Source organism: Nymphalis io, chromosome 3 (assembly GCF_905147045.1).
Source record: "Nymphalis io chromosome 3, ilAglIoxx1.1, whole genome shotgun sequence".
NCBI lineage: Eukaryota > Metazoa > Arthropoda > Insecta > Lepidoptera > Nymphalidae > Nymphalis > Nymphalis io.
In genome coordinates this window covers 9,261,700-9,289,389 of record NC_065890.1, presented here as the reverse complement: position 1 = coordinate 9,289,389, position 27,690 = coordinate 9,261,700, and the positions used below count along the sequence as shown (strand labels likewise).

Here is a 27,690-nt window from a genome sequence, read left to right as displayed (position 1 = left end):
AGATAAAACTATTAATATAGATTAGGAAATCCACTCCATTAATAGAAGAATAAGCATAAAAAAATATTTCATTAATATAATAATAAATAAGCCATATATCTTTTAAAAAAAGGTTGGGAAATTAAATTTAAGATAGATGACTAATGATTACATAAGATTAGAATTAACTTCTTTTAAAGTATCAGATATCCAGGCCGACAGGCCGTTTTGGCTATAGCGAAATTATAATAGAATTAAAAATTTAAGTACTTTATAGATTTTACATCGTAAAAAAGGTTGGTATCTTTAATATGTATTCCATATATATCAATAAAAAATGGCCGTAACAGATTTACTATCAAATTAAAAAGTGATAACCACATCGTTTGATACTTTTTTATAAATTAAGCATTTTAGGGGAATTTAAGTGAGAAAACAAACATGCTATTTTCTATACTAATATAATTACTGGTGGTAGGGCTTTGTTTGGGTAGGTACCACCCACTCATCAAATATTCTACCGCAAAACAGCAGTACTTGGTATTGTTATGTTACGGTTTCAATGGTGAGTGAGCCGGTGTAATTACAGGTACAAGAGACAAGATCTTTCTTCCCAAGGTTGGTGGCATATTGGCGATATAAGCTATGGTTAACGTTTCTTACAATGTCAATATCTGTGGGCGTTGGTAACCACTTATCATCAGGTGGCCCATATGCTCGTCCGCCTATCTATACTAAAAAAAATTAAAAATATGTTAAACATTTACAAGGAATGTGTTATGAATATATCCTGTACAAAAGATAAAGCAATAAGTAAAATATGTTTATCAATGAGTATTTAAAACAGGCAGGCGTTTTTACTAAATTTAATCACTCGATTTTTTTATTTTACCAATAGACATTTAAACGCTTTATGTTAGAAGTACGCAGTCAAGACAAAGGCAAAGCTTAGTAATTTTATATGAAAACTTATAAATTTTAGAACTTAATTGCAGGGTTTCTATAACAGTAGGAAAATAAAAAGAAAATGTAATAGGTGGATATCTATATTATTTAAATCTCTCTTAGTCTATAACAATTAAACAGATGCCAGGCAAAATATCATCACAGTCTTATAGTAAATAGAAACTAGACTTAAAACTATCGTATTTAATAAATTAATATCACACTTCTGGTTATGTTCATTTTTATAAATGTAATATAGAGTATCATCAACAAGATATATCATAAAAATGCAAAGAGAAGAATTAAAAGGAGAACGGAGATAGGGAAAAAAATGTAGACAGATATTCGAGGATGACATACAGACATTAAAATAAATGAGTCATCATTATTATTTAAGCCATCCTTTGTTGGGACTTCAACAATAACAAGTTCATCACTGAACATGTTAACATTAAATTCACATTCTGTCTGATTTAAGCACATTTTAGAATCAGATATATTAGAGTATTGGAATGTTGGTTTGTAAATATCAAAAATGGCATGAATATCATTATTAACAAAATCATTATCACTATAAAAAATATAATAATAATATCCATCAGATGTTACTGTATGATCAACCTTAAGAGTCGTAAGGTCTTCTAAATATTTTGTGTTGTTGCAATGGATTGAGTAAGGGAAGAATTCATTCATTAATATGTTATCATTGTAACATTCATATAAATTTGTTTCAAAACTAGAAATTGATTTATCTTCAGCTGAATTTGTAGTAATATTAAAAGCATTTCCACCATGATTAACACCTGTATCTAATACTGTATTAGGATTATGCAGAGACGGTTTAACATCTCTTTTATGTTTTGTTTTTTTTCCAATGTCATTTGATACATTATTATTATACCATACTTCATTTTTAATTTGTTTTACTTCTCGTTTCTTACTCCTTGGACTTTCTACTGTTACTGAGACATGCCTATTTTTACCGACAAGTAATGGATCTCTTTTATATTTATCACCCTCTAAAATACCACAAGTGTTTAATATTTTATCACCTTTAACTACTAAAATTTTAGATCCTTCATATCTAGAACATCCTTTTAACTCTACTGATGCTCCTGCAAAAAGATAAAATCCCCAATATTCAAGAGTATCATCAGGTAATGTCATCGATTTTCTTAATTTTATATGTCGCCTCTTTTTTGTTAAATTAGGTCTACCTTTCATTTGGAATGCATTAAAGCTACTGTTCATTTTTAAGGAATGTTTTTGACAAAATATAGAAGATTGTCCTTTATGTATCTGTATAACATCTGAATCAGATATTCTGTACATAACATCAGCATATTTAATATTGCGTAGATACAGTGGTGATATTATGAGTATTGCTGGTAGGACTGTTGTTAGAAGACAAAATATGATAACTCTCTGGGTTCCATGCATTTTACTGCCATCTGAAAGAGAAAAACATTCATGTACTGGTAATATTTTAATTAAGTTCTGTACATCTGATGAAATATCAGAAAAACTTGAGGCTCTCTGTTCGTTTGTTACAACTACTTTTTCTAAGCAGCTCTAACCATTGTTAATCAAATATTATATAAAAGTATATAACTGTTTGGATTCTTCCTTTTTTAAAATATAATGTCTCAAATTTTATTATTTAAATAGAATACTTGAAGCGATCAATAGACATTTTATAGTTTGTAATTTAAGAATACTTTAATTATGTGTACGTACAAAATTATAACTTATTTCCGAGAACACGTCTTAATTTACTATTTTTTTATATAATAAGATATTTATCCATTGATGTCTAAAATCAATAATTTGATACGCATTGTATTAATTATAGCAATTAGGTTACAATTATTTCTATTATATTTTATAGCTTTCGTTGGGATATTTGGCAAATATTTTCAACAAAACTATGAGAAATATGAGTTTGACTTTGACATAATATCACCATTATGACCATACTCAACAAAGATATTATAATAAAATAAAACCGTTTAAAAAAATGCTCTTCATGTCCCATTGTCATTTTACGTAATAGATAAAATAGGCAATAGTACTCATTGTCATTACTTATTAATTCATAAAGTCAGTATACTTATGTGAGAAACGTAGTTCAATGTTTAATAAACTGTACCATAACAATTCAGTATGTTTTTTTTATCTGGAATGCAATTTTTATTTTTATTTCACAATTTGATTTCAACGTATTATATAAAATTTCATTGAAAGTGAAGTAGTCTATTTCATTATGAATATTAATTACTGTCTACAGATTTTTTTAATTAAGCGACGAAATGTGATATACAACATTTTTATATTAAATACCATTTAAAAATTAGTATTGGCAATAAAGGTTTTTTGAATAACGTTTTTATTTAAATAATTTGTGACAATATACTTTTGTGATAAAAAAAACATATCATTGAACCTGTAAAAAGAAGTATAAGTATACTTTTTAATATAATTATCATCAAAAAATTCTATTTACGATATATAAATAATGACGTCGTTAGATTTTAAGTACTGCAAATCTTGCTGTGAAAAATACCGCAACAACAACGATACACCATGACAAGGTCCTATTACTAAAGAGAGTAACGTTCAACGGAGCCGTTGCCTTGACGATATATATAAATAAATTATTGATTTTGGAAGAGAAATAATCTTAGTGTGAAACATGTGTGAATCACTAATACTATGATTGATATAGATTTGACTCTATAATTTATACCTTGAATTTTTGTGTGTAAAAGTTTAATACATAACTATTTTAAATGGAAGAGAGTGAATTAAGGAAGCTCTTGCGAACTAAAAATGGATGTCGCATTCCTGTTATGCTACCAATACCTGATGTTGATAAAGTCAAAGCATTACCATTTACCCCGTTACCACCCTACAACCGAATCAAGGTAAGTAATACTAAATAATAATAATAATATTTAAATCGAATTTAACGTTGTTTTGTTATTTAGTAATAAGCCATCAGTACACGTGGCTATGGAAATTGGCGTATTTTTGCTAACTATTACTAAAAACCACCATATTTTTAGGAAAAAAAAAAAAAAATTAGACAAATTTTAGAAGAGAAAGCGGCAGGTAGGAAGGTCACCGTTGCTCGTATATCAATTGAACGATATGAACTCGATAGATTGGACATATCACAAGAAAGGCACATAAATGTGTTACGTGAATGTGCTCAGAATATTCAACCTCCACCAATGTTAAAATCATGGGAAAGGATAATATGTAGCTTAATTCCACTAAAATTACGAAATACTTATCCCTCACTAATGGAAGAACTTTTAAATGAAAGCAAAGATGAATGGAATCGGAACCTGCATGATTTGGCTGTGAAGACTGTAATTCGTGATGTCCCAGGAATACCCCGGAAAAGATATGAAGAACCATACTTTAAATTTAACGGTGTTACTCCCAATTATCATAAAATGATAAAATTTCGTAAGAAACTAAAATCTGGGTCTTTATTACTTCATCCATTTATACGACTTATACTTGAATCCTCGGAAAAAATATTTCCAGAATTCATAATCGATTTATCAAAATATAGAACAAAAGGACCATTAGACGTAGATGATTTTCAAGTTAAAATAATGGAAGAAATAAAACGGTCTGATTACTTGGTGTCTAGTACATGGTATTCTATACTCGTTAACTGGCTAAAAAACCCGAGGTGTTTGAGGGGAATGCATCCAAAAAAAATTAAAGATTTTGTAAAATGTGCAACAAAAATGATATCTATGCAGATACAAGAATTAATGCGAAGATCGATAAACGCTATAATAGAATCATTAAAAGATCCCGAATCGGTACCCTTACTGAATTTAGAATTAGATTTTAATGGAGAATTTCATTATGACCCATCGCTCGACGAAATGTATAATGTGTATCACTCAATCATTAATGCAATTTCTAATATTGCACAAAGACTTATGCCAATTGAACAATACATTAAAATACCCTACAATCATGATGCTTTACCAGTGCAATATAACGCGTGGTTACATAACAATGGCCATGAAAGATTGCAAGTTCAACTAAATATTGTATTTAATCCACTGAATGCATATTTAGACAAATTAAGAGTTAAATATCATATGTTATACGGTGATGAAGCCAAATTAAAACTATTTAAATTTATTAAAGGAGCTAAAGAGTTTGAAGAGTCACAGGAAAGAATAATTTATTTTCAAGGTATTAATTCTGAAATAACAGCAATTATTGAAAACGAATATTTTAATTGTGCAGTAGTTTGTCAAAGAAGAATGATATCCGGATTAAAAGAAAAAGCTACAGAATTCGTAAATGATATCATTGCCGGCATTGTAAAAACACACATAGATGAAAATAATAGCATCTGCAAGGAGTTTGAAATAATTGCAGCCAAGGCTTTAAAAGAACCAGAAAATGCAGCTGAGTTAGTTGAACAGGGTATATATATATTACACGCAAAATCTGTTTTGGTGGAAGAATTAAAGGAAAGAATTTTGAGACAAATAAATATAATTTCAAATTTATTAGAAATGACGTCTCTATCTCCAGAACATGTAGCATCTAATACAAAAACTGTTAATTGGATAACAGACATAAAACCTATTTTTGAAAAGAATGCTGCCTCATATGAAACCTTTAAAGCAGAAATGGAAGATAATCTTTTATCTAAAATTGCATATATAAATAAAGAAGTTTTAGAAATGACACCATATCTCGAACTATTAGATAATATGGACGATATTAATCATACTCTCGAGTATTTGGAATATTTAAGAAAACTTGTTCATCGTCTTGAAGATTGTGATAATTTAGTTTCATGGATTAATAATGAAGAAACCACTTTTAAATTTCCTATATCTAATTATCCAGAATTAGAAGAATTGAAAGATTTTATAAAACCTTTTCATTGTCTTGTATACTTGGTACATAAATGGAAACGTAGTTATTATACATGGATGGACGGTCCGTTTGAATACTTAGATCACGAACAAATAGAACAAGATCACGATTACTATTATAAAGAATTTTTAAAATTGTCAAAGGCGTATAAAGCTAAAATTAAGCAACAAGTATCGGAAGGGGTTGAGAAACGATTTCAAGGTCTGGTAGATGATCCTGATATCAATAACTTACCTGCACCGATGAAGCTTTGTGCTCAAGCTATAGCTGAAATTAAGGATTGGCGACCGAATGTTCAAATGGCTCACATCATGTGTAATCCAGCGTTAGTACAGAGACATTGGGATGAAATGTCAAATATTGCTGGATTTGACTTAACACCTAATGCTGGTACGTCATTGAGAAAAATTATTAATCTCAATCTGTGGGACGATCTTGATCAGTACGAAATTGTCAGCGTCGCAGCAACGAAAGAATTAGCACTCATAACAAATTTGAATAAGATGATGGCTGAATGGGTTGATATTTGTTTTAAAACTAGTCCATACAAAGATACTGGAATTCATATACTTACTGGCCTGGACGACATACAAAGCGTTCTAGATGATCATATTGTGAAAACAATCGGTATGCGAGGTTGAGCATTTGTAAAACCCTTTGAATCTCAGGTAAGAGCATGGTATGAAAAGATAACACGCGTTAACTTTACTATAGACGAATGGGGTAAAGTTCAAAGTCAATGGCTTTATTTGTTACCAATATTTTCATCAAAAGACATTGTTGCCCAAATGCAAGAAGAAGGGGTAATGTTTGTTGAAGTTAATAATATTTATCGTCGTTACATGGGTTCTGTTGATAAAGATCCACATGTGTTAGAAATAGCCGGTGAAGCAGGTGTTCTGGAGTCTTTCAAAATAGCTTCAAGTTTATTGGAAAAAATTAATGATGGTATTAACAATTATTTAGAAAAGAAACGATTATTTTTTCCTAGATTTTTCTTTCTATCAAATGATGAAATGTTAGAAATTTTATCTGAAACAAAAAATCCTCTTAAAGTACAACCACATCTAAAAAAATGTTTTGAAGGTATTAATAGATTAGTATTTGATCCTGAATATAATATATCTGCTATGATATCCATGGAAGGAGAGCAAGTAGAGTTTTTAGAAACTATCAGTGTAGCAGCGGCCAGAGGGTCTGTGGAAAAATGGCTTATTCAAGTTGAAGATCAGATGTTAAAAGCAGTTAAATCAGAAACTGAGTTGTCGTACTACGATTATGCTAATTTGAGCCGTGTAGACTGGATATTATGTTGGGAAGGTATGGTCGTTTTAGCGATTTCTCAAATTTATTGGGCCGTTGATGTTCATGAAAGCTTAAATACTCATAAGTTGAGTGAATTACAGGAATTTCACAAAACATTAACAAAACAACTTAACGAAACTGTTGCTGTTATTCGAAGATCTGACTTATCTAAACTTAGTAGTATAACAGTAAAAGCTTTAATTGTAATTGATGTGCACGCTAAAGATGTCATACAAGAGCTTGTTGAAAAAAATGTGACAGAAGTTACTGATTTTCAATGGTTAGCTCAGTTAAGATACTACTGGGAAGAAGAAAGAGTTTTTGTTAAAATAATAAATGCAGTTGTTAATTATGCGTATGAATATTTGGGAAATTCAGATCGCTTAGTTATAACACCGCTTACTGATCGTTGTTACAGAACGTTAATAGGGGCTTATTACCTCCATTTGAATGGTGCGCCTGAAGGTCCAGCCGGAACTGGTAAAACGGAAACAACTAAGGATTTGGCTAAAGCTCTGGCTGTTCAATGTGTTGTTTTTAATTGTTCTGATGGCCTAGATTATAAAGCAATGGGGAAGTTTTTTAAGGGCTTAGCTTCTTGTGGAGCTTGGGTTTGTTTCGATGAGTTCAATCGAATTGAAGTTGAAGTTTTATCAGTCATTGCACAACAAATACTGTGTATAGTGCAAGCAGTCAGGCAGCACTTGGAAACATTTGATTTTGAAGGGACTATGTTAAACTTAAATCCCGCTTGCTACGTTTGCATTACAATGAATCCAGGATATGCGGGAAGATCTGAATTACCTGATAACCTAAAGGTATTATTTAGAACAGTCGCTATGATGGTTCCTGATTATGCAATGATAGGAGAAATATCATTATATTCATTTGGTTTTATAGACGCTCGAAGTTTATCGGTTAAAATTGTTACAACCTATCGTCTTTGTTCGGAGCAATTATCTTCTCAAAATCATTATGATTACGGTATGCGTGCCGTTAAAACGGTTTTATCTGCTGCAGGAAATTTAAAAAGAAGCTTCCCTAACGAAAGTGAAAGTGTTTTATTGCTCAGGTCAATTACTGATGTTAATTTACCGAAATTTTTATCATTTGATGTTCCTCTGTTTGAAGGAATAATATCGGACTTATTCCCAGGAATAACTTTGCCTAAACCGGATTATGAAAATTTTTTAAAAGCCTGTAATACTGTTTGCGAAAAAAATAATCTACAACCAATAGACTGTTTTTTATTAAAAGTTATTCAAACATATGAAATGATGATTGTGAGACATGGTTTCATGTTAGTAGGTGATCCATTTTCTGGAAAATCTATGACATTAAAAGTTTTATCTGAAGCTTTAACCTTAATGGCTGAACGAAATCAATTAGGTGGTTGTGAGTGTACATATAAAGTTCTTAACCCAAAAGCAGTTACTATGGGTCAACTATATGGGGCATTTGATCCCATTTCATATGAATGGACAGATGGTATTGTAGCTACTATGTTTAGAGACTTTGCATCAGAAGATACCCCTGTAAGAAAATGGATAGTATTCGATGGACCTGTAGATGCAGTATGGATAGAAAATATGAATACTGTTTTAGATGACAACAAAAAGCTTTGTTTAACTTCAGGTGAAGTGATGGCAATGTCAAATGTGATGTCAATGATTTTTGAAGTTATGGATCTAGCACAAGCTTCTCCTGCCACGGTGTCAAGGTGTGGTATGATTTATATGGAGTCCGCCTCATTTGGTTTTGAACCATTTTTTAAGTCATGGTTAAATACTCTTAACCCCGTTTGGTTAGAGGAAAATGAAGATTACATTTTTAATATGTGTGCATGGTTATTTGAACCATCAGTTTATTTTGTTCGAAAACAGTGTATTCAACTAGTTACTGCTGGTGATGTTAACCTAATAATAAGCACTTTACGGCTTATAGAAATGTTGATGGATAATGCCGTTGAAGGAGAAGAGGACACTAAGTACACTAGAACATGGTTCTTAGCTTCATTTATGACAGCGTTGGTTTGGGGTATTGGTGGGATATTAAATACAGATTCACGTGATAGATTTGACGAATTCTTAAAAACGTATTTCAGAGGGGAAAATGGAATCCCACCTGAGATAGAAAAACTTGATGTTTCAATTCCTGGTGAAGGATCGATAATAGATCATTTTTATATGTACAAGGGTAAAGGGTGTTGGAAACCTTGGCCAGATGCTGTTAAAGCAGTCCAAGTGAAGGAGCAGATTAATTTATTACAGACGATAATACCTACGTTAGAGACTGAAAAATATTTATTTCTTTTAAAATTGCACACAAAATTTTCAAAACCTTTATTATTAATAGGGCCTACTGGAACCGGTAAAAGTTTCTATGTTCAAAATTTTTTAATGAGCGTTGATTTGGAAAAATTTACCCCAGGTTTTATAACATTTACGACAACAACTTCAGCAAATCAAACTCAAGATTTGGTTCTCTCCAAATTAGTAAAACGAAGAAAAAACAATTATGGTCCTACAAAGGGTAAACAAGCTATTATCTTTATTGATGATATGAATATGCCTGCTAAAGAAGTATATGGCGCTCAGCCTGCTATTGAATTATTAAGATTGTATTTCGATCAAAAACATTGGTATGATCTTAAAACTACAGAAAAGCTATTTATATACGATACCTTCTTTTATGGAGCAATCGGCCCAGTTGGTGGAAGCAGACAGTTAATATACCCAAGAATGTTACGACATTACAATATATATTCAATCAATGAGTTTTCAAAAGAAAGTATGTCTAAAATATTTACATCATTGTTACAATTAGGTTGGCGTAGAAATGGATTTGGTCAAGACACTCAACCTGTGATAACAAATATAATAGCTGCAACTATGAATATATATGATCAAGCTACGGAAGGTTTAAGACCAACACCTGCAAAATCACATTATATATTTAATTTACGCGACTTTTCAAGAGTTATTCAAGGCTGTGCACTTTTACGGAGAGAATCCGCTGAAAATAAAAAAACATTTACAAGAGTATGGGTTCATGAAATAGTACGTGTTTTTTATGATAGACTAGTTGACGAATCTGATCGTTTATGGTTCTTCAATTTATTACGAAAATCAACACAAGACTTTATGAAAGACACTTTTGATTCAGCCTTGGATACATACCAAAACGAAAAAGGAGAAGTTACTCAAGAAAATCTCAAAAAAATGATGTTTGGTTGTTACATGGATACAGATAGCGTTGAAGGAGAACGAAAATATGAAGAAATACCTTCAAAAGAGGTGTTTTTAAACATAGCTATAGCGATGTTGGCGGAGTATAATACTATGCATAAGGCTAAGATGACCATTGTATTATTTGATTATGCTCTAGAACATTTGTCGAAAATATGTAGACTACTATCAATGCCGTCGGGGAATGCTTTACTTGTGGGAGTAGGAGGTTCTGGCCGTCAGTCACTTACTAGACTAGCCAGTACAATTCTCGGTCAACAGGTGTTTCAACCAGAAATAACTAAATCTTATAGTGTTAAAGATTGGCGTGACGATATCAAATTAGTATTACGCGAATCAGGTGGTTTGAACAAGGATACAACATTTTTATTTACTGAAAATCAAATAAAAGAGGAAGTATTTATTCAAAACCTAGACAGCTTATTAAATTCAGGTGAAGTTCCTAATCTGTACGGGTTAGATGAAATTCAGGAAATTCTTGAATTAGTTCGATTAGCAGCTCAAGGAGGAAATAGAAATCTTGATATAAGTCCTTTGCAGATTTTGTCTTTTTTTATTGGTAGATGTAAAGCCAAGTTACATATTGTTTTATGTTTTAGTCCCATTGGAAGTTCTTTTAGAACTAGATTGCGACTTTACCCTTCTCTTGTAAATTGTTGCACTATTGATTGGTTTGATAGTTGGCCTGAAGATGCATTAGAAATGGTAGCTCATTACTATATGGTCAAAGTAAACGTACCCGATAAAGTAAAGACTGCTGCGGTTGTTGCATGTAAGCAATTTCATGTAGATTCAAGAATAGTGTCAAACGATTTTTTTAATCAATTTGGTAGAAAGACTTATATAACATCCGCATCGTATTTAAATCTGATTAAATCATTTACAATATTAACTAACAAAAAGCAAAGAGAGTTAAGAGCAGCTAAGTTAAGATATACAAATGGTCTAGATAAACTTGGCCAAGCAGCAGATGCAGTAGCAATTATGCAACATGATTTAAATGCTTTAAAACCGCAGTTAATAGTTATGGCCGCGAAATCAGCAAAAATGATGGAAGAAATAGCAGTCGAAACAGCTACTGCTGACAAAGCTGCAGCACAAGTAAGAGAAGATCAAAAAGTTGCTAATGTTCAGGCAGCAGCTGCGCAAGAACTTAAGAAAGATTGCGAGGCCGATTTAGCTTTAGCACTGCCTATTTTAGAAGATGCTATTGCAGCTTTAAATACTCTCAAGCCTGCTGATATAACTATTGTCAAATCTATGAAGAATCCCCCAGCCACCGTAAAACTAGTTATGGCTGCTGTTTGTGTTATGAAGGGAATACCACCTGATAAAATACCTGATCCTGATAACCCAGGAAAAAAAATTTTTGATTACTGGGGACCTAGTAAAAGAATTTTAGGAGACATGGGTTTCTTGGACTCCCTTAAAAATTTTGATAAAGATAATATACCAATAGCTACAATGCAAAAAATTAGAAAAGAATATCTTTCTCACAAAGATTTTAAGCCACACATCATAGCTAAAGCTTCTACAGCTGCTGAAGGTTTGTGTAAGTGGATTATTGCAATGGATATGTATGATGCAGTGGCCAAAGTTGTAGCTCCAAAAAAAGCAAAGTTGGAAGCCGCTGAGAGAGAATTTTCTGAAACAATGGCTATTTTGGAAGAAAAAAAAGCTACCGTTGCTAGATTAGAAGCCAAACTAGCAGAATTAAACGAAGCATTGGAAGAAGCTAATATTAAAAAGAAAGCTTTAGAAGATGAAGTGCAATTATGTGTTGATAAATTGTGTCGAGCAGAGAAACTTATAGGTGGTCTTGGTGGCGAGAGGGTTAGATGGACATTAGCAGCTGAAAATTTGCAACGTTTGTATGACAATCTGGCAGGTGACATCCTTGTCTCTTGTGGTATAATTGCATATTTGGCACCGTATACTTTGCCTATTAGGAATGCCGTATTAGTTAAATGGCGAGATTTAATTATAAAGCTTGAAATGCCACATTCCGAACAATTTATTTTCAAAGATATTCTTGGAACGGATATTAAAATACAAAATTGGTGTATTGCGGGATTACCTTGGGATTCATTTTCCATAGATAACGCTGTCATACAAGATAATTCGTTAAAATGGTCTTTACTTGTTGATCCACAAGGGCAAGCTAACAAATGGATTAAAACTATGGAAAAATCTAATGATCTGCAAGTTATGAAATTTACTGATAGTAATTACATGAAAGTTATAGAAACTTGTTTAGAGTACGGAAAACCTGCCCTAATAGATTGTATATTGGAAGATATAGAAGCTCCTTTAGATCCAGTTTTATTGAAGCTTACTTATACACAAGGAGGAAAAGAATTTATAGCTTTAGGAGAAAATATTATTGAGTATCATCCTCATTTTAGACTGTATATGACAACAAAACTACGAAATCCACACTATTTACCTGAAGTTTTTAATAAAGTAACTTTGATTAATTTCGCTCTTACGAAAGATGGATTAGAAGATCAGTTACTTGGGATAGTAGTTGCTAAAGAACGACCTGATTTGCAAGAAAAACGTGAAAAATTAATTGTTCAAGGTGCAGCTAATAGAGCAGCTTTAAAACAAGTAGAAGATGATATATTACGTACATTACAAGAATCGAAAGGAGATATATTAGAAGACGAGACGGCTATCGAAGTTTTAGATTCTTCTAAAATATTAGCTATTGATATAATGAAGAAACAAGAAGCTTCCGTTGAGACTGAAATCATAATTGAAAAATTTAGGCTTGGTTATAGACCTATAGCATCACATTCGGCGGTCCTTTACTATTGTGTTACTGAGTTACCAAATGTGGACCCTATGTATCAATACTCTTTGACTTGGTTCATAAATTTATATATAATTTCAATTGAAAATGCAAACAAGTCTAAAGATTTAGAAAAACGGTTAAAATTCTTAAAAGAAACATTTACATATAATTTATATAGCAACGTTTGTAGGTCATTATTTGATAAGGATAAACTGATGTTTTCCTTTATTATGTGCTCTAAAATGATGTTATCTACAGGTGAAATGGACCACGATGAGTATATTTTTCTTATAACTGGAGGAATAGCCGTAGAAAACTTGCTAAAAAAACCTATTGACTGGTTGCCAGATAAGGGTTGGGATGAAATTTGTCGCTTGAATGACTTACCGTCATTTAAAGTTTTTAAAGATAGTTTTATTACTACTAAAAATAAATGGAAAGAAGTATACGATGATCTGGAACCTCATCGAAAAACATTTCCAGGTGGGTGGGATGAAAAGTTAACTAACTTTCAAAAACTCTTGGTTGTAAGAGTTTTGAGACCAGATAAGTTAACATTCGCTATTTCTGATTTTGTAGAAAAACAGATGGGCCAAAAATACATTACACCTCCACCGTTCGATATAGGTAAATCATTTGGAGATTCAAACTGCTTAGCTCCTTTGATATTTATTCTTTCCCCCGGTTCTGATCCAATGGGAGCTTTAATTAAATATTGCGACAAAATGGGTTATATTCACAGATTTAATTCGATATCCTTAGGTCAAGGTCAAGGTCCAATTGCCAAAGCAATGATAGAAAAAGCCCAATTAGAGGGTGGTTGGGTATGTTTACAAAATTGCCATTTAGCAGTATCCTGGTTACCTGTTTTAGAAAAAATTGTTGAGGGTTTTGATCTAACAAATACTGATCTAAGTTTTCGCTTATGGCTCACCAGTTACCCGTCTGATAAATTTCCACAGTCTGTTTTGCAAGTAGGTGTTAAAATGACAAATGAGCCCCCAACGGGTCTTCAGCATAATTTAAATAGATCTTATTTATCAGAGCCATTAAAAGAACCTGAGTTTTTTGAAGGTTGCCCCGGGAAAGATAAACCTTTTAGTAAGCTTTTATATGGAATTAGTTTTTTTCATGCGGTTGTGCAAGAAAGAAAAAAGTTTGGTCCACTTGGCTGGAATATACAATACGGTTTCAATGATTCTGATTTCCATATATCAGTAATGCAACTGCAAATGTTTTTAAATCAATACGAAGAAATACAGTACGTTGCTATAAAATATTTAACAGGAGAATGTAATTATGGTGGTCGGGTGACTGACGATTGGGACAGAAGACTAATCGTTACTATTTTAGATAATTATGTCAATTCCGGTGTTGTCAATGAACCTAATTATTTATTTTGTGATTTAGGATCACAATACGGATTACCACGTAGATGCGAGTATCAAGACTACCTAAAACACATTGAAACAGTTCCTGTTAATCCCCCACCCGAAGTATTTGGATTACATATGAATGCAGGTATAACTCGAGACTATTCAATTTCCGTCGCTTTAACTACTGCTTTGGTTTTAGTTGAAGGTACTACTAGTGGGGCTGAAGGTGGAAATATCGAAACCATACTTACGCAAATGGCTTCCGAAATTTTATCTAAATTACCATTAGCATTTGACATAGAACTGGCACAGAAGAGATATCCAGTAGATTACAGTGAATCAATGAATACAGTACTTATTCAGGAAATGCAACGTTTTAATAAATTATTGAATGAAATCAGGAGCTCTCTCATAGATCTTCAAAAAGCAGTTAAAGGTGTTATTGTTATGTCTCCAGCGTTAGATTTACAGTCCAATGCTATGTTATTAGGCAAGATACCAGACAATTGGTCAAAGGTTTCCTACCCCAGCTTGAAACCGCTACCAAGTTATGTTGCAGATTTTATTGAGCGATTAGCAATGTTAGAAAATTGGTTTCAAAAAGGAAAACCACCTACATTTTGGCTATCAGGTTTTTTCTTTACTCAAGCATTTCTTACTGGATCTATTCAAAATTATGCTCGTTCAAAAAAAATTCCAATAGATTTGTTAATATTTGACTTTAAAGTTCTTCGCGTTGATTGTGAACAATTTCCGCCGGATTACGGAGTAAATGTTAATGGCTTTTTTATGGATGGAGCTCGATGGGATCGGCAAACTTATTCAATTGGAGAACAATTTCCGAAAGTTTTAAATGATACCATGCCAGCTGTCTGGTTATATCCGAAATTAAAACAGGATTTTCAAGAGGGCAGCAGGTATAAATGCCCATTATATAAAACCTTGGAGAGGAAAGGTGTATTGGCAACAACTGGGCATTCGTCTAATTTTGTTTTAGCGTTCTATTTACCTTCAGATAAACCTACGGCTCATTGGATAAAACGTAGTGTAGCTCTCATTCTTCAGTTAGATAATTGAATTCTGTGTTTTCTCACTCGATTATTATTTTAGTAAAACCTACGAATTTCTCAATTCGCGCTCTGACATTGATAAGCGTTGAATGATACCAAAAACTATTATGTAATTCCTCAGGCTGTCATTGAGAATGAAAAATATTTTCATAAATAAAATAAAAAATGATACAATATGTTCTTGAACAAAAGATTAAACACAATGCTTGATTACATAAAAACTAAGACAAACACACAAAATGGTTTTTAAAATGTTATCTTATGATACAATGCGTGTTAAGCTTTTTTAGGTTCTTAATAGTAACTAATTGACTTTCTAATAATGTTTTACCTATAACCTGAATATGTAAACGCCTAGTGTACTTTGTTTAAAAATTATTTAGTATTAATTTATATTTAATTATTCTAGTATTTTGCCTTTTTTTAATTATATTATTTATGATGTAATCGAATAAATAATTAAATTATAAAACAGCCTATTATTTAATGTCAATTATACACACATTATACACAATTCCACTTTATCTAATATAATTTAATGAAAAATATATTTTATAAAATTGGTTTTTGTATAAATAAATTGTATACTTATCTATATTTAAATTATTGAAACTTTTTGTAGTAGATAGAATGAGGTATAGACTTTAAAGATTTCTTCTAGTAAAAATCCTTTCTCAAACATCGATGTTTTGAAAATGTTTTCTAAACAGTTAATAATTTTATAGAAAACAAAAATCTATATGTTTTTACAATGAAAAGTTTTACTTTCTTAGAATACATTTTGTTATTTACAATCTGACAAGAGTTTTCTTGTATCGAAAAACAAAATAATCAAAACAACGTGTTTCGTAGATCCCTAAGCATTATTCCAACTAAAGCTATGTAATTATAATAATATCATATTCAATTTCTAAAAAAATATTAACAAATATATAAAATTAGTTTCTATCATAATTTAAAAATACTTAGAAGAAATTATTTTAATTAAATGTTAACAAAACAAAAACGCTTAATTCGGTTAAGTTAAGTTTGTTTTAGTTTGTTAATTGGATACTTTAATTTAAAAATATCTTTGTCTAAATTATTTTTATCCTACTATAATGTGGCAGTAGCTGGCCTTGGGCGTCAAAACTAAAATGATTATTTTATGCCAAATACGAAATGTTGACATCTGACTAATAACTCAATGATCAGTTTTACGACTAATTTATAGAAGATATATTATAAAACTACATCATTTAGACCAGTATGATGTCGAGGCTCTAAAAATGGCGCCAAGTTAATAGGGCTTTCAATATTAAATAGTTTAAACAGGTATCGTAAAACATAGCTAAAACTAATATAAAATAACAATAAATTACCTCAAGATGAATTAATCTACTTACCATCTTTGTTTTGTATTGAAGTATATTGATAGTCAACATTATAATATGCATTACTTGACTTTTGGGCCATTACTGTAACAGACTTTAAAAAATTGTGACGACGTAATACACCTAAGGCAAATATTGTTGCAATACTAATTATGGCATTTATCACGCACTGCCAACGAAGTCAATAACAATATGTTTGATAAGCTTATCATATATCATTCATAGCTGATATGTCTCAGGTATATAACATGTAATATTATTATACGTACTTATAAAGATAAGCATACAATGTTACAGTTTTTTAACATCGTTATTTTGAGTTTTCTGTTAATCGAAAGATATATATTATCATCTAACTCTTTTCAATAAAGAAATAAAAGTACACTTCAATATAAGAATATCTAAGTAAAATTATTATTTTTTACTTTACATTACTTTTAATCATATTGAAAGAAATGAAATTACTATATTTTAATGAAATACAATTTTTCTATAACAGCGCTAACAGTCTAAATACATAATAGTGTGTAGTGATATTGTCGTGTATTTAGTGTTAACGAGTGATTGTATTATAAATTAATCTATGTATGAATTACTGTATAATTAATAATATTATATGTCTTATTTAGTAAAAAAGTTTAGTAAGCACAATTGTCAATTATGTACATTTCTTGTACATATTCTTCAGTATTAGTATATATCCCTAATTGCGGATGCAGAAATTGCGGATGCTGCTTCTTTTTACATAATTAATTAATTGAATAACATTATTAAAAAAATTACTGAGATAATATTTGAAATATTGTATTCAAAATAGCGACCGTAAGTCGCAGAGTAATGTTCTCCAAACCGATTTCGGCCACGGCGGCCAATCTCAAGAGAGATTAGCCAACTACGCAGGAGATATTATAGTGCACAAGTGTGTGCGCAAACACAGGTGCACTCTCTATTCCCTAACTCTCATAATCCAATGGGACGGCAAACCTTTTAGAAATTATGAGGTAAAATCACAAATATATTTGACATAGAAAACAAAAAAGATATTAATCTGAAGAAAATTTCATCCCAGTACAGTTCCAAAGACAGAAAATGGAAACATAAGAATGAAGCAAAGGTAAATTAACATTAAGACGCTCAAGCGGTTATCACTCGCGTCAGACACGGTGATGGAACAGCTGTTTTATTTCTAGATTCACGAGACAGTAGTTCTGTTCGGTCACCGCGGACGTCGCGGTTGCGGTTAACGTCCACAAACTTGGCGGGCGATTATTGCAAAAAGAGGTAGTCAAAAATTTTTAGACATTCTCCATTTTTGGTGCTAAAATTCATGGACTAAGCGGTTATAAAAAATTGATTGGTAGAGGGTTTGGATGCTTTAGATTTCTGTACACGCGCCACCCACCAGCTAATCGCAAAGACTCGCGTGATTCTACTAGCTGCGCACCGGTGCAGCGAGACCTGCGGACAACCGCACACATTGCGGGCGTAAAACGCCTCGTGAAATCTATTCAATTTTTTACATACATATTTGCGTTCTACAGAAGCCGCGGGCCCACACTCGTGGCGCGGGAAAAACCCGCTTCGTGAGTTTTTAGCCTGAAAGCTTCAGGCGTAAGCCTATCGCTCGCCTATAGGATCAGATCCATAATTTACAACAAACGCATTGTATGACTCCTAGAATTAACTTATTGCCTGATTATTGTTACAGTTTGACAGAATGTTTTGATTATGGTTTGCCTTTGAGAAGAGTTAGATTTTTTTAAATGTAATATCACTCTCTCTATCATTCATTAGAAAGATAAAATGAATTTATTAGGACTACTTCCTAAATAAATTATTATAGGAAAAATAACATATTTAATAATGATCTATTTAGTGTTTGACTGCTGATATGTTTTATAAATGTACTAAGAACGGTGTTAAAAATAGATCTATTAAAACAATATTACTAAACGTATAACGTCAGATGTCATAAAACATTTTAAATCATTGTTATTATATTGATGACAGTTGACACGAGTCTCGATTAAGTCTTGATTCTTGATTATTTCATACGATACTGTTTAAATCTTGTTTATTTTTCAAAAGAAATATTACTTGTTGTCTTTATATCTATTGTAATAAACTGATTTATATTTGTTATTATATTTTACTGAAAACCCAGATATTTAAAAGCTCCAATCACATAAAGTTCAAATTTAAACAAAACAATGAATGATATACTTAGACCCGAATTGATATGGATCGAAGGAAGATGTTATAGAGTCAACGATCCTATAACAAATGTTACAGCGTTTCAAGAGCAAGATTTATACGAAACTGGTAATTATAACTTTTATTAAAAGAATAGAAATTTTGAATTTTGAAATCTTCCCCCAAACAAGAATGTGTTTCTATTGTATATTCAAGTAAATGTAACTGATACATTACATTTATTAAATTTCCAGAACTGCCATATAATGAGAATGATGATGAAGAAGATGATGATGATGAGTTTAATGAAATAACAAAAGTAGATAATAACAGATACTTTACCAGTTTTCATGTCTCTAAGTATGTATGTCTTATGCTTACTACTACAATCATGATAATATATCATAATTTACAGAATAAGTATGAGAAAGTATTTAATGGGTATCAATATTTTTTAGGCACTATTTGGGGTCAATTATTGGTAAAAAAGGTGCTACTGTGAGTAGAATTGGGAGAGATACAAGAACTGATATTAAAATACCTAGACATGGAGAAAATAAGGATATTTCAATATATGGATCAAATGTTTCTGTATGAATCTGTTACACGTTGAATAAAAATAAACTAATATTGAAAAAGTTTTAAAATATACTTAATAAAATTAATGTTGTATTCTCACAATGTATGTCCTGTAAATTAATAAACCTAATAATGGACAACATTTTCATTAATTAATATTTTTTTCAAGAATTAGTTCTGAACTTTAAAATTAATATTAAAGTTAGTTTTTTTTTTAAAACACAATATTTTTTTTCAGAATGTTAAAGCAGCTAAAAGAAGGATAAATATGATTGTTATAGCATCTCGAATGAAACAAAAATCAACACACTTTATATCAATTCCTCTGAATCTTCCCAATATTATTGAACAATTCGAACATTTTAAGGTAAATGTTTTAGTTTGTTCATAATAAGTAATAGTTAGAGCTGGCAAGCATTATAGTAAATAATATGTTCATATAGAAAGGGTTAAATTACATAATAAAATAAATCAATTTGTTTAAGTGAAGTAAGGTACTACTCTGCTGCATTTTTGCCTTACTATCAACTGATAATCCACCACTACCAGGTGGCAAAAGTGGACCTTGATGATTCTCATTAATATTTTATTTGTATTAATAATGTCTCCATGAGCAAATAGTACACAAATTTGTCAGTTTCTTAACTGAAGTCCTTAAATGATTGAAAACATTTTTCAGTCAATTTAAAAATGTAAGGTTTCAACTTTGGTTATATATCGTTTAATAATATATATTCTTCTACAGGATAGTGTTCTTCGTGACTGTTCAAGTACAGGCTTAGAAGAGTCTTTATTTATTAGAGCAGAGAAACTTCATCTAACAGTTGGTGTAATGTGCTTAATGGACAATGAGGAGCGTCTGACAGCCTCAAAATTACTTACCGAAGCCAGAGAAAAATGTATAATGTATGAATATTGTGAAAATTTTACAAATTTTTAACATAATTATATTTTTAATTTTGTCAAAATATTTCTCTTTGACAGGCCATTGCTGAATGATTATCAACCGCTTCAAATAAGATTGAAAGGATTATCGTATATGAATGATGACCCTAAGGAGATAAATGTTTTGTATGGTTGTGTTGAAGAGGTCAACGCTCCTTCTGGATTACTTCAGAGAGTTGTTGATAATATTGTATCACATTTCTATAAAGCAGGTATTTTTAAATTAGGATAAAAATTATTTTCTCATTTTATATTGTGACAAAATAAAAAAAAATATTAAGAAAATAACCACCACTTACCACTTTTCGCACATTTGGTATTAATTATAGGTGCACTTAAAAGGTGCTTCCTCCTGCTTCCCCCTTCCTTCTTAAGTCCACGCGAGCTGGTTCTCGATGTCACCGCCTAACTGTGACATCAATTCCAAGCGAACAAAGAAATTTGGCAACTCCTTCTTTGTCGTACTTCCAAAAAATGGAATTCCTTACCAGCTCACGTGTTCCGCCCCTCTTACAACCCGGGTTCCTTCAAACGAGACGTGAAGAGGCATCTTGCGGGCCGGCAAGGCGAAGGCGGCTAGTGCAGAACGTTTTACCAGTCTGTACTGGCCGTCGTCGCGTTTGGACTCTACTACCACTTACCATCAGGTGGAGTAGAGTCATTTGCCCTCCCGGCGAATATAAAAAAAAAATAAATAAAAAAAGGTTGTGATATATCATTTGAATATAGGATATATTGAAGCATTACAATTACTAATTATTAATAATTACTAATTTATAAATTGTGATTTTTTTGTAAATATGATGTACTAATAAGTTACAGTAGCAGTATGACATCAACAAATAAATTTTAAAACTGTCGAACTTCTATTAACCGTAAATAGTACACTATGTTTTTGATTTATTTCCACGGTGCCCATAATTGGTTCTTTGCTGCATTTGGCCCTACCACCTTATATATCGGAAGCCTCTGACATCTGAGTCTCACTTTCAAAGCACTAGCAATTAAATTTTATTTGAGATTTATAAATGTAACTTATACTATACATTACACAAATATTTTACCTCTTCATTATTATAAATTAATTTTATTTTTTACCAGGTTTCATGGATAAAGTATATGGTCGTGATAATGTTAAAATGCATGTTACATTATTGAATTCAAAATATAGACGACAACAAGAAATTGATGATGAAGCAATTTCTAAACAAAGAAAAAAACAAGAAACGTTTGACGGTTCTCAAATACTATCAAAGTTTGCCGATTACGATTTTGGCACTGTAGAACTTAATAACATATATTTATCTCAACGCAAATCTACGGGACCCGATGGATATTATCAATCAACATGTGTTATTTCTTGTAAAAATCAATAAATTATTATAAAATATTTACTGTTTTATTTTAAAATGTTAGTGATAGAGTCATTAAAATCATATAATCATAATATACTTTACTACTTTTATAAAATCAATGGATATTAAAATTGGGTTAATAAAAAGGAACGCTTTAAATTTCTAAGGCGGATTCGACACTTTCCTAATTAATTTTCTTTCTTTATTGATTATAAGATTTAACATTAAGAGTTAACATTCATAATACAATTTTATTATATTATAATATGTTATAATTTTATTATATATCATCTTGTGCTCAGCATTGAAAAAAAAACATCGTAAAGAAATCAGTTTGTCTTTAACAGGCTGTTTCTTTAGTAACTATTAAAATGTTTTTTTTTTATCGTATGAATGACATTTAACCGAATTTAGAAATAGCTACCTACATTCAATATTTAAATGATGGAAAATACGATCCTTAATAAATAATTCTACTGTTATCTATATAATATATACAGGTATATCATAATACGTAAAGTAATACAGAAGTGTCTATAGTCAATATTATAGAAAAAAACATTACTAATTTCTTACGTTATCATAAAAAAAACATAGTGACCTACTTATGGATTTTGTAGGTCACTATGTCACTAAATCTGATTATAATTGCTTGAATAAGCACTCACAATTAAGATCTGTATACAAAAACAAGATTACGTAAAAGCCCCTCACTCCTCGTAACCGCGGCTTAGACATAGCTTATTCGAGTTTCCATCTGAATGGCTTTTATCAGGCCGTACTCTATGTTCCCTTGGCAAGGAAGAAATTGCTTTGTTTGATTTGCTCTTTTAGTAATTTTATTACTTTATTTATACTGTGTGTGTGTGTGTTTGGGTAAAATGTAATATTACTAATTTTTGTTTGTTATTTTAAAATTAATAGTTTATTCGAATTCGCAACCATTGATTCGGAATACCATACCGAGAAGAAACGGTAAGCTCAGTAGATATTATCTTTCACAAATTAAGTTAATCTACAATTAAATTTTATGTAATATACTGCATGGAAGTCAACGACATTAACTCTTCGTTTTTTTTGTCATCAATATAATCTAATGTTGATTAATAAATTTGTTTTATTGACTATTAAATTTATTTTTGTATTGGTTTGTAGTGTTTTTGCTATAGAATGAATAAAGCTATGTTTTGTAAAATTTATACCAACTAAAAACTCTGCGATGTCTCGATTGTTTTCACTATTTATATATATTATATATATTTATATATTATAAATATAGATTTATTATTTTAAATAAACATAACTCTGTTGTAAATATATTGTGACCTGTTGTGTGATGTAAGTCTGTAATACATGCAGACTATTCTGTTAAAAACGTCGTGAAACATCGCGAAAATATCTATAGCTTTACAGCAAAATATTGAGAGAGATTAACGAAAATATACAAATGAAGCAATAATCATGCTAGTTATTTGTCTAAGTGAATGCTGCGGCAGTGAGTCTTATTCTTATTATTATTCTTATATTTGTCTATTAGGGATGATAAATAAAGCAAAGATTCGAATCGAATGTGATACTGAAATAACTCTTACATTAAGATCAAAAATGTATAATATTACTTTAAAATATTGCTTTTTTAACTTATGTATAGTTAAAACTACGCTTTTTGGGGTATTTGAAACAGAATTTTTTGTTTTGTCATGGTTTACATTATCGTTAAAGTGGTAGATTTGGTGTGAGAATGCTATTTATTTAATTATTTAATCACTTTATTCTGTAAATCTATCAGCTACAAAACGGTATTGAATTAGTATTATCTTGTACTAGAATATATAACTAAAATGAATCTTCACTAATTCAACGCCGTAATTAAAATAATTATTGCATAAAATATAATTATATCCGACTAGATTAGTTCTAGTAATCTAGCTTATAACCTTAATTTATAATCTTTACACTTTGTTAAGAGTACAGAAAGGGAAATAGGGTAGTTATATATATATAGAATAGCTCTTACTTGGTCGCAGGTACATATTCTACTACCAAGCAGTAATACTGAGAATAGTTGTGTTCCAGTTTAAAGGGCGAATGAGCCGTGTAACTACAGTCTTATATATTTAGTTCCCAAAGTTGGTCGCACATTGGCAATGTAAGGAATGGTTAATGTTTCTTTCAGCGCCAATATCTATGGGCGGTGGTGACTAATCACCATCAGGAGGCCTTTTTGGCTGTCCGCCTACCTATTTTATATAAAAAACACCTGCCCCACGCAGGCAAAACCGCGGGTCAAAACTATTTAAAAATAATATTGCTAACGTCTGTGTTCAATTTCTGATATCCGCATGATTAGGTATAAGGGTTTAAATATAGCTATTATTATGTAGATTTAATTATGTAGGTTCATCAACGAAGCCGTCTGAACTAAAAAGAAATTGCTTATAATTAATCGTTCTGATAAATAAATCCTGTTTTATCTAAGTAGAATTCGATTATTAAAAAAATATGGTTATTAATAACCGTCAGGAAATGATACACGCGTTCTCAACATTTAAAAACGTTATAAACAGATAAAAAACTGGATCAAAATAATTTAATGGAAATATTTTCTTGTTATTGGAAATTACTTAATTAGTTTTCGATTTTATTTCGAATAAAACACCTAAATAATTTTTGCTTGAATATTGTGCGTAGTGCTTCGTAGCTCCATGGCTACGGTGCGGCGGGTGGGGAAGCGTCAGTACAGACGCAATGGCTACGCGATGCGGCCGTTTGGGCTAGCACGGTTATATTTTCATCACTGCGCGAAAAGTACCTGAGTGTGTTAGATAAGGACCGTGTGCGTATTTAAGGTAATTTTAACTTGAAATATATACAGTCTAATAACATACCATATTAATTATATGATATGATAAATAAATAAATAAATATATATATATATATATATATATATCAAAAGAATTGTATTTAAAACTAATTAGTTCCTGTTATTATACGCTCAGATGAAACATATTCTATTTTAAGAACAATTAGTAATTAAGATAAAAATGAAATAATTATTCTCTATTTTTCCTCTCTAGGATATTAAATAATATTTATCATTTTAGTTTTTCGCGTTTTATGTCAAACAAAACAAAGGTAAGTGGTTTCGCTGTGTATAAGTATTTTATATATATATATATATTATCTTTTACAGTGTATTAGCGAAGTATAATAAAGCTATAAGGCTATTATTTGACGCTATAACCCGGTATGTCGTAAACATTAAAATATGTATATTATACGCGGCTCGGACTCCTTTCCTTATAAAGTTTCGTAACGCGCCCGATGCTATTAACATAAAATTCTTATAAAATGGTATACGGTGTAATCTTACTTTAATATTATAAAATAAAAACAATCTAATAAATTATTGTTAATAAAAACATATTAAACATCGACTACTACTACTTCGTATATTTCGGATAAATTGTAGGAAATATATTTCAGCCAATATAAATGATAATATATATGTTTGTAAAGTCTATTACGATGATATATGACATATTTGTTAGTCAATTCATATTTTTATCGACGGAAGAGATCCAACTGGGTCAAGGAAACCAGTAACTGGATTATACTTCCTTCAATTTTGACCTATTTTCAGGTACATTTAATTCTAATAAATACTAATAGCACATTTATTAGGATCTTAATTATACTTCTGGTAAGAATCTATTTTACGTAACGAATCCGCCAAATTTAATTTTATTTCAAGTATTTTTTCACGACTCACTCTATAAAGACGTTATTATTATTATTTATGTAAGAATCAACACAATCACTAAAAAAGCAATAAAGTTAGGATAATAATACGATATTGTATTAGGTAAATCAAATAATATTAATAACAAAAAGAAATTGATAAACAAATTCAACTTAAATTTATTTAAATATAAAAAAATTACAAATTAATAAAAAAAAAACAATGTTAATTACAAAACCTTACGTTTAAATACTACTTCTAATTGACAGCTGTTTGTAAAGGTTTCATGGAACAGCAATAAAGTAACTGTGTTATCATTTAATTAAAAACCTATAACGCTTGATTAAGGCTCGCATACAGCTTTTTAACAAGAACGTAAATGTTATATAAAAATATTTTGCACTCATCGTCAGCTAGAAAACCATTTGCTTTTGTCGTTTTTTGAGGGCTTAAAAAATGCACAATACTTATGTTCACATACAATATCCAGTCCACGACACAAAGCCTTATAGCTTCTATTAAGCTATAGCTCTATAAGAATATTTGTTATTTGTAGAATCGAATCTTACACAATGGAAAATTTTCCAAAGTCAAATAAAACGTATGTATGTATGGTGCTCAAGAGTATTTTATTTATAGGGTAATATCGTACATTCCAGCCATAATGTAATGGGAAGGGGAGACGGCACTTCCGTAATTTAAATAAAATAGGGATAGAGGGGATTGATTTCAAATGTATGCACCGTATTGCCTTACGTAATAATACCACATTTGAATTGTACTTCTGCTTCTGAAACGGACTGTACAGATTTTACATTACAGCATTGCTTATTACAAATAGGTTATAATAAAATTACATTTCTTATATGATTTCGATATATATGTAAAATAAGTATGTCACAATATTTTTATAACAATATCCATATTTTCCATATTATTGGATAGAAATGTACTTAATATCATAATATTTGCTTCTGTGCATTCATCATGAAAAAACATCTAGAAAAAAATGCGGGCTTTTGATTTCTTCTTCAGATCAGATATCTATAACTAAAGAATATATGATAAAAAATTACACCTAATTACATAGCGATAGTAAAAGTATTTTTATGTTCATCCGCTACGAGCGAGACCCAAACGTTGTCGACTTTATAGTGTCAAGCTTACGAAGTTGCTGGTTTATCATATTCATATTTCATTGGTCACATATTAGTAGATTTTTTATATATTATTATATTAAGTTATAACAACTTTCAGATAAACATAAAATGATAAACACTTTCAGACAAAAACAACATAAAGTAAACGAAAACAAATATAATAACAACATATTACTTTACAAATAAAATAGTCTTTTATACTAAACATTTACGTTTTATCTGACTTTTTTTAGTATCTGAAGTTTCCTATTGTATCGGATTCAATTCTATTAATGACAATAAATTGAAAAAAATAAGTATAATAATAAAATAAAAGATGGCCGAGATGGCCCAGTGGTAAGAACGCGTGAATCTTAACCGATAATCGTGAGTTCAAACCCGGGCAAGCACCATTGAATTTTCATGTGCTTAATTTGTGATTATAATTCATCTCGTGCTTTACGGTGAAGGAAAACATCGTGAGGAAACATGCATGTGTCTAATTTTACTGAAATTATACCACATGTGTATTTCACCAACCCGCACTGGAGCAGCGTGGTGGAATAAACGTGGTAGTAGTATTAACAGCCTGTTAATGTCCCACTGCTGGGCTAAGGCCTCCTCTTCCTTTTGAGGAGAAGGTTTGGAGCTTATTCTACCACGCTGCTCCAATGCGGGTTGGTAGAATACACATGTGGCATAATTTCAATGAAATTAG

At 30.8% G+C, this 27,690-nt stretch overlaps 3 protein-coding genes across 4 annotated transcripts; 2 read left to right on the top strand and 1 right to left on the bottom strand.

Moving 5' to 3' along the window:
• Positions 1-1,009: 1,009 nt before the first annotated feature.
• LOC126780916 (uncharacterized) lies at positions 1,010-17,170 on the bottom strand. Of its 2 annotated transcripts, none has more exons than XM_050505608.1 (2): positions 17,032-17,170; positions 1,010-2,375 (listed from the first exon to the last, which is right to left on the bottom strand). In XM_050505608.1, the coding sequence occupies exons 1-2, from the start codon at positions 17,099-17,101 to the stop codon at positions 1,204-1,206; spliced, it is 1,242 nt and encodes a 413-aa protein (XP_050361565.1). In that variant the 5' UTR covers positions 17,102-17,170; the 3' UTR covers positions 1,010-1,203. The 2 variants fall into 2 exon arrangements, with proteins under 2 accessions (XP_050361565.1, XP_050361566.1); XM_050505609.1 differs by lacking the exon at positions 17,032-17,170 and adding an exon at positions 2,662-2,874.
• Positions 3,690-15,995, top strand: LOC126780902 (dynein axonemal heavy chain 12). Its single transcript, XM_050505590.1, is given in 2 exon segments — positions 3,690-3,848; positions 3,990-15,995. Coding segments are annotated over 2 exon segments (11,799 nt in total). The 5' UTR covers positions 3,690-3,713; the 3' UTR covers positions 15,654-15,995.
• Positions 17,171-19,054: 1,884 nt separating the features above from the next.
• LOC126780917 (activating signal cointegrator 1 complex subunit 1) lies at positions 19,055-22,117 on the top strand. Its single transcript, XM_050505610.1, has 7 exons — positions 19,055-19,341; positions 19,467-19,572; positions 19,671-19,803; positions 20,030-20,158; positions 20,537-20,697; positions 20,776-20,948; positions 21,838-22,117. The coding sequence occupies exons 1-7, from the start codon at positions 19,230-19,232 to the stop codon at positions 22,110-22,112; spliced, it is 1,089 nt and encodes a 362-aa protein (XP_050361567.1). The 5' UTR covers positions 19,055-19,229; the 3' UTR covers positions 22,113-22,117.
• Positions 22,118-27,690: the final 5,573 nt, after the last annotated feature.